The 17,307-nt window shown below is 42.5% G+C and overlaps 1 protein-coding gene across 2 annotated transcripts in view; it reads right to left on the bottom strand.

Moving 5' to 3' along the window:
• The window catches only part of CEP112 (centrosomal protein 112), a 362,513-nt gene that overhangs the window by 86,023 nt on the left and 259,183 nt on the right, over positions 1 to 17,307 (bottom strand). For both annotated transcript variants that reach the window (XM_040989545.1, XM_040989546.1), the window contains one exon: positions 7,119 to 7,181. In XM_040989545.1, the coding sequence (XP_040845479.1) occupies positions 7,119 to 7,181 (63 nt within the window). The remainder of the gene's footprint in view (positions 1 to 7,118; positions 7,182 to 17,307) is intronic.

The raw sequence follows: 17,307 nt of genomic DNA, 5'->3' as shown, positions 1-17,307 counted from the left end.
TCTACACAGTAATTTCTGCCCACTCCCTGAAGTTTGTGAACTGTGTTCAGCAATTTACGTCCTAAATGTTCACTATTGTGAGACAAGTACCACCGCTTCTCACATACTTGAACAAACGGAGGCACGCATTTTACACTGTTGAAAATGACATCTGAGCAAGATCGGCAGGCTTTGGACCGTGTCGGTAGATCACTGACACAATTGGCCAATATCAAGTATTGAAGAGTTTCTATTGTCAAACCAATTGTCTTCTTGACATTCACGAAAATTTATTTCATTCAAATAGTGCCATTTCAGGTTTTCTTGTAGGTTTTTTTTTTTTTTTAATAACAGTTATCTGAAAGGCAGAGTGATACAAAGAGCGAGGGAGAGACAGATTTTCCATTTTCTGGTTCATTCCCCAAATTGCCCACTAGAGTGAGGCTCCTACCTGGACGTAGGGCTCCGAGCCTCCCACATGGGTGGCAAGAACCTCAGAACTTGGGGCCAGCATCTGCTGCTTGCTGAGACAGATGACCGGAAAACATATTAGTTGGGACTCAAATCAGACCCTCTGATATGGGATTCAGGTGGCAGCTGAACTCACAGCTGCTGCTATCCCTGCCATGAAATTTGAAAATTGTTTCTCTCCAGGACAAGACTTCCTTCGACTTTTCAACGCAGCCATCTGATGAAGTTTCACTTGTAACAGGCCTACTGAGTATGCTGCACCTCCTTTGCTTTGGATGTATCCACTTCCTTCCAAAAGAGTGATGACTTTTAAAAAAGAAGGATATGGCTGCTTATGATAATGATAATGATAATAATGAAGCACAATATCAGGCCTGGGCTAGAATATTATTCTATTGGTTCCGTGGGACGAGGCTGGTTGATGAGAAACATCAGACAAGGTTTTCCAATGATTATTCAGTGACAAGACCAGATTGTGGTATTACAATGTGATGGACAGTCTGCCAGAAGGAAGTCCTTGATTGTTGCTACTGACATATATATAATATATATATTAGCATCTTTCAAATAAAATATTAAATAACTGTGCTCTTACCAGTGAGCAAACTCATTTTATAAAGTTTAAAATTTAGAATTAGTGAATCGTGAAATATTAAGACACTAGTGGAATGGCAAATGTGTAAGAGTAGTATATTGCTAAATGCAAACTTGAGTCTTCTGGTATAAGTGGAGAAATTGATTTACTGAGCATGGAGGTGTTTGCATCTATTTTCTGAATTTTAATTAACATTTCCATTCTGGCATCAATTCAACTAATTCTCACAGTACTTCTGAGAAGCAGGAAAGGTTAAATCCCTACTGTGAATGTCAAAAACCGATGCACAGAATAATTAAAATCACTCAGAGGAGCTAGGGACGAGAAAGGGTCAGATGTCTCTGGTGCGGCAGGAAACTCAGGACTGATTTAAGAACATGGGGACACACAGTTAAAAAAAGTTAATTTCACTGTTTCAAGTTGAGCAATCTAAAAGGATGTAAAGCGGTGGGTTCAGTCCTGGAGTGTGTGTGTGTGTGTGTGTGTGTGTGTGTGTGTGTGTGTGTCTATACAATTTTATCACATGTGCAGTTACTTATCCATAATAATCACAGTCATGTAGTCTATTTTTAAAGTACTAGGTGTTTTTTTTTTCTTTAAAAGATACTAAGTCTGAAGTTAGCATAACTAACTGAAGACTGAAGTTAAAAATATTTTGGGTTATTTCAAGTGACCACAAGGATGTGAAACAAGGACATCTCTCATTTCCTGGAGATTTCAGACAGGAATACATCAAAGAGAAGTAAGTGTAGGTTTTGGAAGGGCTGAGTGAAGTCCAGAATGTTTTGAGGAGGGCTCGCTTGCTTTCACATGGCAAATAAAACCTTACATTCTTGGTACGAATAATGAGATCCCTTTGGGGGAAATAATGAGATTATCTTTGGAAAACTGTTGTTTAAACCCATGAAGGTGATACATAGGAGAGAATGTCAAAGCTCCTCAGAGGGAATGCCTTGCCTGGATGGACAAATGGGCTGTTAGATTCATGGAGAAGTCAGATATAGAAAGGCTGCTAAAAGTCAGGGTATTTTCAAAAAAGATATAATATCTAAAATTGAAAAATAATCACAATAATGTAATCAGATTAACATGCTGTAGGGCAAGAAGCCAAGAATGAGTCTTTTAAAAGTCTACTGGTTGTAGAGCTAAAATGTAAGAAACTGGTGCACATGATTGGCACTCAATAAATCTTTTGAGTATTGGAACAATAATCATTATTAATAAGAAAAAGCCATCACATGGCAAATCATATTGTGTTAATCTAGCCTTTTAACACAGTAACAATGCATCAGTTTCGGAGAAAAAGGAAAGATATTACATGTAATCATAATCAAGTTTTTCCACTTTTGAATGAATCATAGCTAAAAACCATCAACTTACCTTGAATTAATTTAAGAGAAGGAAGTGGATCAGAACATTTTATACTGATATTAAAAATTAGTATTTTAAGAAAGAAAAGGAGGGCTCTTTGTGATTGATGCTAACCACAAAAGCTATAGCAGTTAATAGTAACTGTTAAGCCATTAACACTTTGCATAAACGGTAGTGGTCTTACTTAAAATCTTAAAGTGAGTAGGATTCTAAACAACAGTGAACAGGTCACCTTCAGATCATTCTGTTGTTTTTCAATGGTAGTGTAGTTCAAGTCTGTACAATTTGTATTCACCTATTTCCATTTGCTCATACCACACACACACACACACACACTCTCTCTCTCTCTCTCTCTCTTTTCCATTCATTGATTCATTCTACCAAATGCCCACCATAGCCAGGGCTGACGCCAGGGGCCTATAACTCATTTCAGGTTTCCAGGAACCCAAGTAGCAGAGCCATTACTGCTGCCTCCCGGGGTATACGTTAGGAGGAAGCTGGAATTTAAGGTGGAGCCTGGGTTTGAAATCAGGTACTTCTAGATGAGACGTGCACATCCCAAGTGGATGTAACTGTGGCACTAAATTTCCAACCTGCAGTTTGAGATTTTCATGAACCACATTAGGATGGTTGGGTGAACTCTGAAGCTCCGCATGAAGCATGAAGCAAGTTCAAGAACAGATCCTGGACACGCTCTACCTGCTGGGTGGCGCCCTGCAGGGGAACATGAAGTTGAGAGCGTATGGAACACGTGGCAAACATCCAGTTACTTGTCTGCCCTGGGCAGCGGGTACTTTACATGGGGCAGCAGGGAAGTCAGCACCTCGGCAGTGAGTAGGCTCTGCTGGAGTTCCAGCTTTGGCCTCCATACCCCATGGATAGACTCGCAAATTGGCAATATCCTGTTTTGAGAAATGGTCAGTAGGCCACAGGAATGAATGGAAAAACAGTATCCAAGTTGAAAAGGAAAGAGGAATATATAGGTTTGAGACAAAAAGCACAAGCATGTTATTTGGATGGCAATGCTATTTGGGGCATGATGCACATATGCCATCATGGTGAATACTGAGGATTTTAGAAAGGGGCCAGGCCTCAGGTGAGGATTAGTGTTCAAGGGTTACTAGATCCTAAATGCTTGAAAGGAGCGTATATTAAGCGATTCCCTTAAAGAAGAAAAATATTTAAAATGTTTTCCAAATTTAACCTGAATCTTGCCTGAGTACTAATGTATTTATTCATTTATTACTTTTCCTTTTAATTTGATATACACACATATATATATATATATATTTTTTTTTTAAGGAAAGCAAATTTAAAGCAACAGTGCTTCTGTCTCAGAGAAGTTTTTGTTGTTGTTGTTTTTTAATATTTATTTTTATATGGCCTGGTGCGGTGGCCTAGTGGCTAAAGTCCTCGCCTTGAACGCACCGGGATCCTATATGGGTGCCAGTTATAATCACAGTGGCCCCACTTCTCCAGCTCCCTGCTTGTGACCTGAGAAAGCAGTTGATGACGGCCCAAAGCCTTGGGAGCCTGTACCCATGTGGGAGACCCAAAAGAAGCTTCTGGCTCCTAGTTTCAGATCAGCTCAGCTCAGGTCCGGCCATTGCAATCACTTAGGGAGTGAATCATCGGATGGAAGATCTTCCTCTCTGTCTCTCCTCCTCTCTGTATGTCTGACTTCGCAATAAAAATGAAAAAAATCTTTAAAAAAAAGATTTATTTTTATTGGGAAACAAGATTTACAGAGAGAGAAGGAGTGAGAGTGACAGAGAAAGATCTTCCCTGTGATGGTTCACTCCCCAAAGTGGCCACAATGGCCAGAGCTAAGCTGATCCAAAGCCAGGAGCCAGGAGCTTCTTCTGGGTCTTCCACATGGGTGTGGGTTCCCAAAGCTTTGTGTTATCCTTTTCTGCCTTTCTGGGCCAAAATCAGGGAGCTGGATGGGAAGTAGAGTAGCCAGGATATAAACCAGCACCACACAGGATTCTGGCACTTAGAGGTGAAGGGTCAGCCAACTGAGCTACTGTACCAGGGCCAAATTTGATAGAAATGTTTTTAAAAACCTAATAAAATTAAACAACTCTGCTTCCAACATTCTTAACAGCTTGATGAAATAGGAGTTAAGGAAAACAGGGAACCATCACTTGAAAACAGAAAATGTCAGTCTATGGTTTTGGTTTTTGATGTTTATTTAAAAATAATCTGAACTGACTGGCATTGCAGACCAACGTCCCTCAAATGCCAGGTCACAGATTTAAATGTGCACATACTTACAGGTATAAATATTTTTATGTAGAGAAAGGCAAACAAAACATTATCAATGTAAGGGTATATTCTCCCTTTTATGAGAAGGATGGGGTATCTTTTGTTATGTTACTATACCTTTTCTAACACTGCTTTCTGCTCTGCTGTCACACTGTCCCCAGTGCTTACAGAATAGAATCCCTGCTACTGGTTGGTTTTTCTTCCTTCTCTTTTTCCTTTCTGATTTTACTTGAGAAAATAGTAACCCTAGAACTCTCCAAATTCTGCAAGGAGAGTTGATCAATTCCTGCACTTCCAGGAAACCCCTTTCCAGACCTTTTTCATTCCTTCCCCCTTCTGTGTTTTCTCCATTGTCATTTTAGGATTGCTACTGTCAGGGCTTATGACAAACTAACGAGGCACCCGAAAATAAACACATTTTTGGCATCGCTTTACTCGACAGCTTAAAACTATATCCTGTAAGTGCCACTCCCTCGTCTGACAAATGAGGAAACTGGATTCCAAAGAGGGCAGGTAACTCGCTCAAGGTCACACGAGTGGCAGAGTCAGTTTTGAAATGCAACGCTCCAAAGTTTGGGCTTTCCTCCACACTATAACTTACCTTTAATTTACTCTAATGTCACCTAATAGGGCTTCTTCAGACATTCCTTTAGATAAATACTCATGTTTACACTCTCATTATTTAAGTATGTTTATTATCAATCTTAAATCTCTCTCGGTTTCTCCACTGTCCTCACCTCCACCCCATACTTTCCAGTTATCAAACAGCAAAATAAGCAGGATGTAAGATTGTGCCAGCTAGAGATTTTTTTCATGATCTAAGTTTAGACATTCCTGCAGTAATGATTTATTTTGATTATAAGAATCTTTTTCAGTGGATTAAGAAGAATATTTCTCCATGTTCCTTTGACACTTAAGACATAATCACTATTTACAAACCCTGTGACTTGTCATTTAGACAAACTTTCATATTTTCCTCATAGGATGAGAATTATATAACATGCACAATTTTAGAAATAACTGTAAATTGAAGATTTTTTCACAATAACTATTACCCAAGTTTGGCCACATCAAAAACTTCAGGGAAGGGCAGGCCTATGCCACAACAGCTGAGGTGCCATTTGGGATGCCTGGATTGGATACTGGAGTGTTTGGTTTCATTCCTGGCTCCCCTACCAACTCCAGCCTCTGCTAACGTCCACCCTGGAGGCAGCAGACGATGGCCCAGGTGGGTGAGCCTCTACCACCTACATGAGGGACCCAGATTAAAGTCTACTCTTCTCCTTCAGCCTGCGACAATCCTCGTTGTTGGGGAGATCCAGGAACTGAAGAGCTCTGTCGCCCTCTTCCCTTCAAATAACAACAATAATATATGTAAGGGATTGGGCCAACCCTGCAGTACCAAGGTTCAAAATGTCTACTTTGAAGTTAGATCCAGGGTAGATCTTGGCTTGGCCAATTACCAAATTGTGTAATCTGACCTGAGTCTCCATTTCCTTAACTGACAAAATGAGGTCAAAAATAGTTCCTAAAAGCAGTGATTGTGAATGAAGACTGAATGATTCAATAGGGTTAGTGCCCTACAAAAGTTAAAATTTATTTTGTATTGTTGTTACTAAGAATAATTGATACAATGTGCATACATTTCAGCTATCACAAAGCACTGTCTACATGTAAGAATACTAAGATGAGTCAACTTTAAAATTCATAGTCATGATGCCCTCAAAACCAAAAGGCTTGATTTTTCCACCTGCAAAATGAAGACAACTAGTATTTATTTGTTTTAGAATAACCAAGGAATGCTTGAGATTCCTAAATGGTGCCACTGGACAAAAGTAAAACAACTTAGGAAAAGCCCTATGATCATCGTAGTTCAAGTACAGACACATGGTCAATTGTTGTCCTTTCTTGTAGTAGAACTATCATCAAAACAACACGGGGTCCGATAAGGACGTAGGAACTCACAGCTCTCCTTCCCCAAGAGCTGCTGATTGAATCTAGACTTAGTTGTCATTTTGAATTTTGTTGCTAAGCGGCCTTTAGGTTTTGACGTGAAATGGAATGTTGTAAGAAGGTTCAGATGGTATCAAACCACTCACCTCACAAATGTGGGTGTGTGTCTCCTGTCCTTGTGAGATACGCCTCGGTCTGGGCTTGCTCAAGTGAACAGACTGGTTTTACAACATCTGAGCATGTGCCTGTCTGTGTGTATGTGTGTGTTGGTTGAAAGGGCTCAATATGCTTAATTAAAAATGTTTCATATGACTGGCATATGGAAATCGTGTTTCATTTATGCGCTCATCAAAAACAGAATGTGATGCCGTGAAAGACTGGGAAGCATGGAAGTTAAGTCTAAAGTACATAGGCTTTTGTAGGGAGTTTCGTTTTTAGCTTTTGTTTTGATTTGAAATTGGTTTCTTTTAACATTGCTTACCTGTGAGGATTTGGCAAGCTTCTGAGTATATTCCTTCTCAATCTGCTTCAGCCTGCTGTTGGCCTGAAAAACACACGCACATGAACACACATAGTGACCTATGAGCTTGGTATCTCTTCCACATGCCTATCACCAGGCAGCTGGGACACCTGCCAGCTGTGCCGCCCTTCTGGGGCAGCCAGAAAACCACAGGGCCTGTCTTTGATCTAAAGCCAACTATTCATCACTTAAAAAGCCTAAAAAGAGAGAGGGGGGGAAAGAGAGAGAGAGAGAGAATCTCCTGCCAATTATTAGACAAATACGACTTCTGTGGAGAGCAAGAGAAAAGGAGAAGGAGAGACAGAAATAGATACAGCAAAAGCGTGCAGGCTCAGAAGGTAAAGTTAGGGAAAGCGAGAACAGAGGCAAGGGCAAGGAAAGGAGGGGAGGGAACTGGAGGCGGAGGGAAGAAAGAAGGTAAATTGAACACTCTTTCACCTTAGCTTAAAAATAAAAGAGACAGGAGCCTCTGGACAAAAGAGGACATGAGAGTTTTGACATTCACTCTGCAGAGCTGGGCCTGCAGTTTCTACCACAAGCGCTACTGTTCTTGAAGTGACAAATGTGTCTAAATCAAAGAACTTCTATGTCAAGGAACAAGGGTGGCCTTTCCAGAATAAGTTAGAACTTGATCGTCTCCTCTGCCACTCAAATGGCAGCCCTTTGTTTGTGACCTGCTTTCTGCTCTGTAGTGTTCGGGAGCTTCACTTTACCCCTCAGCATTCAGAAATCTCACTGGGACATGCCCCAGTCTCGGCCTTCTCCCTGCCAATCGTGTGGGCACCAAGGAGGTCCTTGCAATCTGAGCTTCCGTCTTTCGTTTCTGGGAAATCCTGGCCATGACTCTCATCATGTCCTCTGCTCCCTCTCGCCCTCTTCTCTCTCTCCCCTCTCCGTTTCCTGTGCCCTGTCCCTGCCTTCTCTGTCTCTCTCAACTCTGATTGTTGTGACTTTCAAGTTTATCATGTGTGTTTCTCTTCTTATTTTTCATTGGTGTTTTTCTTTTTCTTCTACTTTAATAAATCCACTGGAGTTTTAAAGAATTCTGCCATTAGATTTGTTATTTCCAGGAATTCTTTCTTCTTCACTAAACAGTATCATCATCATTTTTACAGATGAGGAAATGGAGGTACAGTGAAGTGAAGCTTCATGCAGGTAGGTGGTGGTGAGGCCAGGCCTGTCCCACGGTAGGAGAGCCCGACATGGGCTCAGGCATGTGGTGTGATGCCTCATATATACTCCCCATTTACCTATCTGTCTATAATATCACTTTACACACACACACACACACACACACACACACACACACACACACACACACCACGTTTTGCTGCTTCCTAGAGTGTTTCCTTGAGTTCTCTTCATGGTTCCTTTTTGCCAGACTGTTCTGATGTTTGTCTTTTCTATCAAATGCTCTCCTAAAAGTCTGATGATCTCTGGAAGTCTTTCTTATTTCAAGTGAGCCTCTCTACAGCTGACTAGAATTTGGTGTTTACAGGTTTGCGGACAGCAGAATAGCACCCCGAACGAGCTGACCCTCTCATGTCAGTATCTGATTGGACTTGGCTCCTGGACCACTTTGCCTAGCACTGCATCCTCCCAGGTGCGGCTGGGCTGCTGTTTTCCAAAGAGCTCCTAGTTGTCAGGATGGCCAACCTCACGTAAGCCTGTCTTCACTTTTCCCCTCAACTATCCTTGCGTGTGGCTCCTGAAAAGCCATGGATGGGGTCAGAGTCTCTCACGGGATCAAATCTCAGCATCTGACTGCTCCTTAAACAGATTTCCAACCAATCCTCTTCTCCAGGCTACCCCCACAGCAGTGCCTCTGATTGCTGAAGCTTTTTCTAGATTCACCAAGAGCAACTATTTTTGCCATTTGTTTTTCATATTCTCAGTACAATGAAGTCTACTTCAGGAACAGCCCCATCTCAAGCTCTATAGCGCTGCTGATTTCCTCTGTATATGACTATTTCTCCTCTTGTTCCCTATGAGAAACCTGTAGAATACACACATTAAGCCCTGGGTCCCATCCTACAGGTAGATTGAATTCAGCCAAGGCTCTGGGACTAAAAAAAAAAAAATCTCTGTAGCTAATCTTAATGTTCAGCCAAGGTTAAAAAGCAATGCTTTTATGACTCTTTCAATTTTATTATACTCACTGTGATGGGATTTCCTCAAGGAGTGGGGATAAACAAGTGAGTTCTACTCACTGTGTCTAACTGGCAGCAAATGACATCTTTCCTTTGAAATCACACATGGGATGAGGAAGCAACTCTGGGCTTTCAACACCCACTGGCTACACCTCGTTCCTAGTAGCAAGGCTGACGTGGTAATTGCTGGTTAACTTCCTCGGTCTCTCTCTGTTTGTGAGGCTCTAGAAGGCGCCTGACACTGACCCAGTGCTTAGCACATCAAAGTTCGCCTAGTGAATGGAGATGATACACATCATTTTTAGTTTCCATAACCTCTGCAGACACCTCTGAAGTTACCTCTCCTTAACCATATGTTTTATGGACTTCAGTTCAAAAGCAACTCCTTAGTTTATTCCATAAACTTCTTGGTATAATGCCAATAAGTATAAAGGATAGTTGTATCCCTAACCCCTTGGTCAGGACAGAGAGGGCATGTGACCACTGCCTGACTCTATTGAGTTGTCAGACTCTGTTCCAGTCCCATCCTTAATAAAGCTGCTCCTCATTACACATTAAGACCACTTGGAGCCTCCTGAGGTTTGTCGGTCTTGGTTACCATTCTATCAGCGGTGATAACAGAATGGTTGAAAAAGTATTTACTGCTTCTTTAATACATACGAGGTATGTGTTTTAAATCATATGTACTAGCTCCTATCCATATTAGGTGCTATTCTGAGAGCTTTAAAACATAAAATTATAAAAGCCTATAAAATTACACATTAATTTCAGTGTTGTAAAGATTAAGCTACTTTTCCCTAAAAGGTTGTGTTAGGGATGCGGGTTAGTGCAAGAAAGCCTGTTTTATTGACAGTTACTTTGCATGAGTGTGTGGCTAGCTAGCTGTCAAAGCTCACAAACACACCAGCTCCCTTACAACCGGATGTCCATTCATACACCCATTCTAGGTGGCCAGGACAACAACAGTGAACAAAACATACAGGAATCTCCCTTGACCCTTATGAAACATCTATCCTGCAGAGAAAACAAAATAACTTTAAAAAATAGTATGTTAGGTGGCACGGGTGCCACTGAAAAGGATAAAGCAGGAAAGGGAGATGAGTGATGAAAGGTAAGGGGTTCTTTATAATTTAAAAAATCTGCAGGAGTTCTTAAAGAACTGGCAGGATGGGTGGTGTGTGTTATTGTGTGTGGAACACGAACAAAAATCTGCAAGAGAAGAGGGGGCATACACTCCAGGGGAAGAGCATGCCAGGCAGGAGGAAGGGTTGGAGTGCAGGTCCTGAGACAGAGGTACACACAGCCTGGTCAAGACATAGTGAGGAGGCCAGCGTGGTTGGCCCAGTTTCCCTTGGAAAAGGTGAGGTCCAAGAAGAACAGGTGCCAGTCCTGCCTGATACTGTGTGTAATGGCAAGGAACCTGACTTCTAAAGATTGTGTATTTACTTGTTCACTTTAGAGGTAAAGAGACAGAGAATCTCCAACTGGCTAGTTTACTCCCCTTTGCCCTCAAGAGCAGGGTTAGGCCGGGCTGAGGCCAGGAACAGACGACTTAATCTTCGGGTCTCCCATATGAGTGGGAGAAACCCAGCTAACAGAGCCATTACCTGCAGCCTCCTCCCAGGCTGTGCACTAGTAGGAGGCTGGTATCAGGAGGGAAGCCAGGACTTGAGCCCTGGCATTCCAGGATGGGGTTACAGGTGCCCCATAGTGGCAGCTTAACAGCTAGGTCTTCACCTGTCTCAGAACTTGCTTTGTAAGCAAAATGGAGAGTGACTCAAGGGCTTTCAGTAAAGGAGATATCCTTTATTTTACTTAAGTATTCTTAAGCTAATTGTAGCTATTATTTAGAGCAAGACTTAAGCAAAGAATCCAAAATGGGGAAGAAAAGGTGGCATGAAGGGGTCAGATTTGGAGAACAATTTAAAGTAGAATCAACTGGATGTGCTAAACAATATGAAGCAATGATTTTAGGATGTTTTCAAGATTTCAAAAAAAATATATTTGATGGCAAGGCATGATGGCTCAGCGGTTAAATCCTCACCTTGAATCTGCTGGGATCCCATATGGGCACCAGTTCATATCCTGGGTGCTACACTTTCCATACAACTCCCTGATTATGGCCTGGGAAAGCAGCAAAAGATGGCCCAAAGCCCTGCGACCCTGAAGCCATGTGGGTGACCCAGAAGAAGCTCCTGGCTACGAGCTTCAGATAGGCTCAGTTCCAGCCATTGAGGCCCTTGGGGAGTGAATCAGCGGACAGGAGATCTTTCTCTCTGTATCTCCTTCTCTCTGTAAATCTGCCTTTTCAAGAAAAATAAATAAATCTTTTAACAATGCATTTAATTTTTGAAAGGCAGAGTTACATACAGAGAGGGAGGCACACCCACCCACCCAGCACACCCACCCACCCAGCCATCTACACACACATACAGATGTTGCATTCACTGGTTCATTTCCAGGATGATCAAAATTGGGGCTAGGCCCAGACCAAGGCAAAGAGCCAGGAACCAGAAGCTTCTCTCAGGGTCTCCCAAGTGGGAGGTACACATGAATTTGGATCCATTTCCACTGTTTTCCCAGACATACTAGCTGGGAGCTGGATCAGAAGTAGAGCAGCCTGAACTGGCAGTCAAACGGCATGTCGGAGTTGCAGCCAGCAGCTTTACATGCTGCACCACAACACCAGCCCCGACTTCAAGATTTTTATCCGATGCAACTACAAGTATAATGTTATATTTGACATGACAAAAGCATGAGTGGAACAGATTTGGGCAGGAAAAAGAGGTGACAGGTTGTACAAAGACTGAACATGGAGACACCTATTAGATGGTTAGTGCTTGGGCACCCAAGTGTTGAGTTTAATGAATTCAGAAGTCAGCAGTATGTACATGATAAAAACGTGCTACTGGGGGAGATCTCAAGAAAAGGAATGAATATTTTTTAAAAGGGGGTCTAACAGTACTTAGGGTCAGGTCTGCAAATGTTAGGACAGTGGGAAGGCACATAGGAACAAGGACCAGAGAGATGAGAAATCAAGATTAATACGGGATCCTGAAGCAAAGTGAAGAACATGCTTTAAAGTCCTGCCACCTGTGTCGAGTGTCCCTGAGAGGTCATGCAAAAACTAAAGAATGACCTCCTCCGTTTGGCAACTTGGAGGTCATTGGTTATATGGATGACACACATTCTGCTGGAGTCGCAGAGATGAAGGCTGGATTAGAGGGGGCCAAGGGAGGAGGAGAGGAAAGGAAGAACTCGGACAGCTGGCTCTGAACTTTGTCCCAAAGAGGAGGAATGGAAGCTGCAGGGAGGAGCCTCTCCTGAGGGCAGAGAATGCTTTTAAGTTGATGGGAAAGCAGAAAGGAGCAAATGATGGACAGTTTTTGAGATTTGCTGCAGACACTAGACTAAGGCTGAGGACCTGCGTTCCAGACTCAATGGTCCTCCCACCCACAATTCCTGTGAGAAAGCTCCTAACTCCCAGTGTGTCTCTTTTTGGAGACAGGGCTGCTAAAGAGGTCCATAAGGTTAAATGGGGTCCCAAGGGTGGGTGCATACTCCGACAGGATCCTTATCATTATAGGAAGAGAAACCGATACTTGGTCTTTCTGCTTCTCCATTCCCAGAGCAAAGGCTGTGTCGGGACACAGTGAAAAGGCAACAAGAGACCTTGCAGGCAAGCAATCCAGAGGCCAACTTGATCTTGGACTTCTGGCTTGCAGAACAGTGAGGGAATCCATTTCCATTGTGTTAGCCACTTGCTGTCTGGCATTTAGCTAGGGCAACCTGGGCATCAGGGGAAGAGATGGCCTTCACTAGGAAGGGCCTTTGTAAATGACTGGGGTGTAGGGGAGTTCTGCTTCCACTGTCTACAGGAAGCAGAAGAAAGACTAATCAGCTGAGAATGAAGGTGATGGGAGAGAAGCTGGAAGATGAGAGGAATAGGCGCAGGTCCAAGACGTTAATCTAGGTAAGGTAGAAAGAGGAGAATATGGGAAAACAACCCGAGTCCCAGGATTCCAGCTCTCTTGAATAGCCCAGGCCAAACCCAAAGGGAGACAAATGTAAGTAAGCACCTCTAGAATTTGCTAACAGTTTCATGGGGAAAGAATCAAGACTCTGGAGAGACAGGGGAGTAGCTGAAGTTAATTTATTAACTGTTGAGGCTGTTGTCTCAACTTCTGAATCCGCCTTAAATGAATCCAAAAAGCTCTTGTCTAGTATGGTTGAAATTCCTAGTTAATGTACCATGCCAATTGTCCCTAAAACATTTTGTTTTCAGAAAGCAATTTTATGTGCTTTTAAAAAAATACTTACTTTTCAACAGATTCAATAGCTTGCACACCCAATTCTAAAAATATAATGATATCCTTTTTCTCTCCCTCGTCTCAACCCTCCCTCTTTTTGTTTCATATATATATATTAGTTTTAAGATAGCATCTTTAAAGTTATATTACAGTAAAAAGATTTGATGCTTTACCAAATAAAGTTTACCATGTAGTGTGGTTGAAATTCATAGCTAATTTACCATGCCAACAAACACATTTTTTGAATACTTTCTCAGGTAATGTGGGCTGTGCACTTTATTTCCACATATAAAAATTAAGTTAGCCTTAGTTGCTTGAAACCAAGCCTTATTTCTACAGTTATCATCTCTGTACAAAACCACAATTTTCATCCAACAACCTGCCACCAGACCCGAACAGATGTGCAACAAGAGCAGAGGAGAAAGCCCCGGTTCTGAACAGGCAGCTGTCTTTTTGCTGGTAGTGGCTGTGCTGGTCTGACTGTTATATTTGGTTTTTCCTTTATTTCTGCTCCCATTAATGACTGGCTCTGCCCTTCTCCCTTCCAACAGGAACTCGGTTCTCTGCTTTTCTAGGGAGACTTCCTCAGAACATTCTTCTCTTAGAACAACGCTATTTTTGGAACACTTTACATAATTCCTGTGAAAACTTGGAAAGCAAGAACTTCGCCACAGTGTAGAAGGCTGGCCACCATCTTTACCTACTACCTTTTTCTTGCAGGTGCTTAACCTTATGTCTTGCTCAGAGAAGCATTTCACCTCCTGTTTTCCCATCTCCTTCTACCAACCATGAAAGATCAGACATTAGGAGATGTCTCCAAAAGAATTACCCTTAAGGTAAACTCAGAATATAAAAAGGCAAATCTCTCTAAAACATGATAGTGTACGTTTCTGAATAACATATTTATTTTTTGGATGAAAGAAAGCAAGGGTGCTTCTCAGTATCTTAAAACATGCCGTAAAGCTCAGATTGCGGTGCATCATTTTATGTTCAAAACCTTTGAAGACATCAATTTGAAATTCTTGAACACTGTGAATATGGCTAACTTGATATAAATATGTACCATGCTAGCAACAAGAGTAGTTACAGAATTCATTACACACACACACACACACACACACACACACACACACATACACATACACATACACATATATATATAATACTTTTTAAAACATCTCAGGACAGGGCCTGGCGTGGTAGCTTAATGGCTAAAGTCCTTGCCTTGCAAGCACCAGGATCCCATATTGGTGCCAGTTCTAATCCTGGTAGCCCCACTTCCCATCCAGTTCCTTGCTTGTGGCCCAGGAGGGTGGTTGAGGATGGCCCAAAGCCTTGGGACCCTGCACCAGCATGGGGCACCTGGAGGAGGATCCTGGCTCCTGGCTTCGGACTGGCTCAGCTCCGGCCATTGGGTCCAGTTGGGGAGTGAATCAGTAGATGGAAGATCTTCCTCTCTGTCTCTCCTCTTCTCTGTATATCTGACTTTGCAATAAAAAATCTTTTTAAAAAATTCACACAAACATTTCAGGACATCCAAACTTGAAAATTTTCCATATATTACCTCAAAAGTACAAATTTGCCATGCTCCAATAAAAGTCATGACTTCCACTTTGGCCATGATGGAGTAACTGGTGCCAATGTTTATCTGTCAGTGTGAGCATCTAGAAGGCTGATTTGGGTGCCTCTAGGCGTGGTTTAGGTAGCTGAGACGTTGCTAGGGAGACCTGCATCCCATGTTTCAGAGTCTGGTTCAAAGTCCTGGTGCCTCTGTCTTCCCTCTAGCTACCTGCTAACGTGCAGGCTTGGTAGAAGCAGTGATGGCTCAAGTTCTTGAGTGATTTCTAGGGACTCCTGGCTTCAGCTTGGTCATGCCCTTGGCTGCGGCAGGCATTTGGGGAGTGAATCAGAGAACAGGAAATCTCTTTCTCTCTGCTTTTTAAACAAATCTTTAAAAAAAAGTACATCTAGAAAACTGGACAATATGTAGGAAAATCTGCTATAGGACACCAAGCAATGGAAAGCACCCGAGTATAATTTAGAAAAAAGGGGTGGGGACAAATGAGGTAAATTATCATTTAATTTTTCTTTGATTTATTCAGTTTTTTCATTGCTTTCATACAGTCTTATAGTTTTTCTCATGTGGAAGCAGCACATGTCTTGTTGGATTGTTGGATTTATAGCTGAGTACTTTTTTTTTTTTGGCCTGGTTTTGTGATTGAGTTCTATAGTATTCCTTCTTCCTGTGTCTTTTGAAGCAGATTGTAGAGTATCGTGTGATCATTATTCTCTCTAATGGATTGCTTTTAAAATTCCTTGCAGGTCAGGTCTACTGGCAACAACCTCCCTTAGTCTTTGTGGCATATTAAACACGGCTGTTTTAAATTCCTGCTGTGAGCACTCCGACATCTCTCTCGTATTCGAGTCTGTTGTCTTCTCGAACTGTGGCTTACGATTTTCAGTATGCCTTATGATTTTCTTTTTGACAGCCAGACACGATGGCTTGCGAAGGATAAAACTCTGCAGTGAAATGGCCTTTAGTGGTGTGTTGGTAAGGTGCGGAGGGAGGGCATGCATTCGATAGCCCTATGAAAAGGGTCCATCAGGCCCAGTGAGCCTGTGGCGCTGGAATGGGACTTTGCCTAGTGCTTTTTACTCTTTTTCTTTCTTAGTTTTAACAGGATGGTCAGAAGCAACTGTGGTTGCAGATTTCATTTTCCCCAGATTAGGATGTAGTTGGTTATTTGCCATCCCCAGACCTTCTGACCTTCTGAGCAGTTTCTCTAGAGGCCAGGTCTTCTTTTTCTTTCTTTCTTTTTTTTTTAAAGATTTATTTTATTTTTATTGGAAAGGCAGATATACAGAGAGGAGAGACAGAGAGGAAGATCTTCCACCCGATGATTCACTCCCCAAGTGAGCGCAACGGCCGATGCTGTGCTGGTCCAAAGCCAGGAGCCTCTTCCGGGTCTCCCGCGCGGTGCAGGATCCCAAAGCTTTGGGCTGTCCTCGACTGCTTTCCTGGGCTACAGGCAGGGAGCTGGAAGGGAAGTGGAGCTGCTGGGATTAGAACTAGCACCCATATGGGATCCTGGGCGTGCAAGGCGAAGACCTTAACCACCGTGCCATCGCGCTGGGCCCGAGGCCAGGTCTTCTTAAGGGTGACAATACACTCAGGGGAATTTCAGAACAGCTACTTGTGCCCTCCCTGGTCAGACAAGACGGGCTCCTCCAACACTGGCTGTGAGGGTCTACCCAGGCTCCTTCATTTGACCTCTGAGACTGTCCACACTGAGACTCACACTGAGACTGTCCACACTGAACCACCAGCGATCCACCAGGTGCAGCTCAGGCCTTCCTCTGCTGGCAGCTGGCTCTTACAGACATTACTGCTCATGGGTTTCCAGTTGGCCACATTACAGTTCTAGCGTGAGGCCCCAGCTTTCCTGTAAGATTGTCTTCTCGACACCTATAGGAAGATTCATTGATTTTTCTCTAGCTTGTCCACCTTTTTAATTTAGTACGGATGGCAATATTTAAGCATCTTAGGTGCTGAATTAGAAATTAGGAATTGACCAAAAAAATAGCATTTAGATATCTAATCACCCCCAGAGACCAAGGCTAAATATGATGAACAAGTTCGATAATCCTGGAAACAACGTCACATGATCTAACACATGTATAATTACATCC

Source organism: Ochotona curzoniae, unplaced genomic scaffold, assembly GCF_017591425.1.
Source record: "Ochotona curzoniae isolate NIBS_2020 unplaced genomic scaffold, NIBS_Ocur_1.0 contig_523, whole genome shotgun sequence".
In the NCBI taxonomy this organism is placed as follows: Eukaryota; Metazoa; Chordata; class Mammalia; order Lagomorpha; family Ochotonidae; genus Ochotona; species Ochotona curzoniae.
Note: the sequence above shows the minus strand (reverse complement) of the source record. Positions and strands in the feature narration are given on the sequence as shown.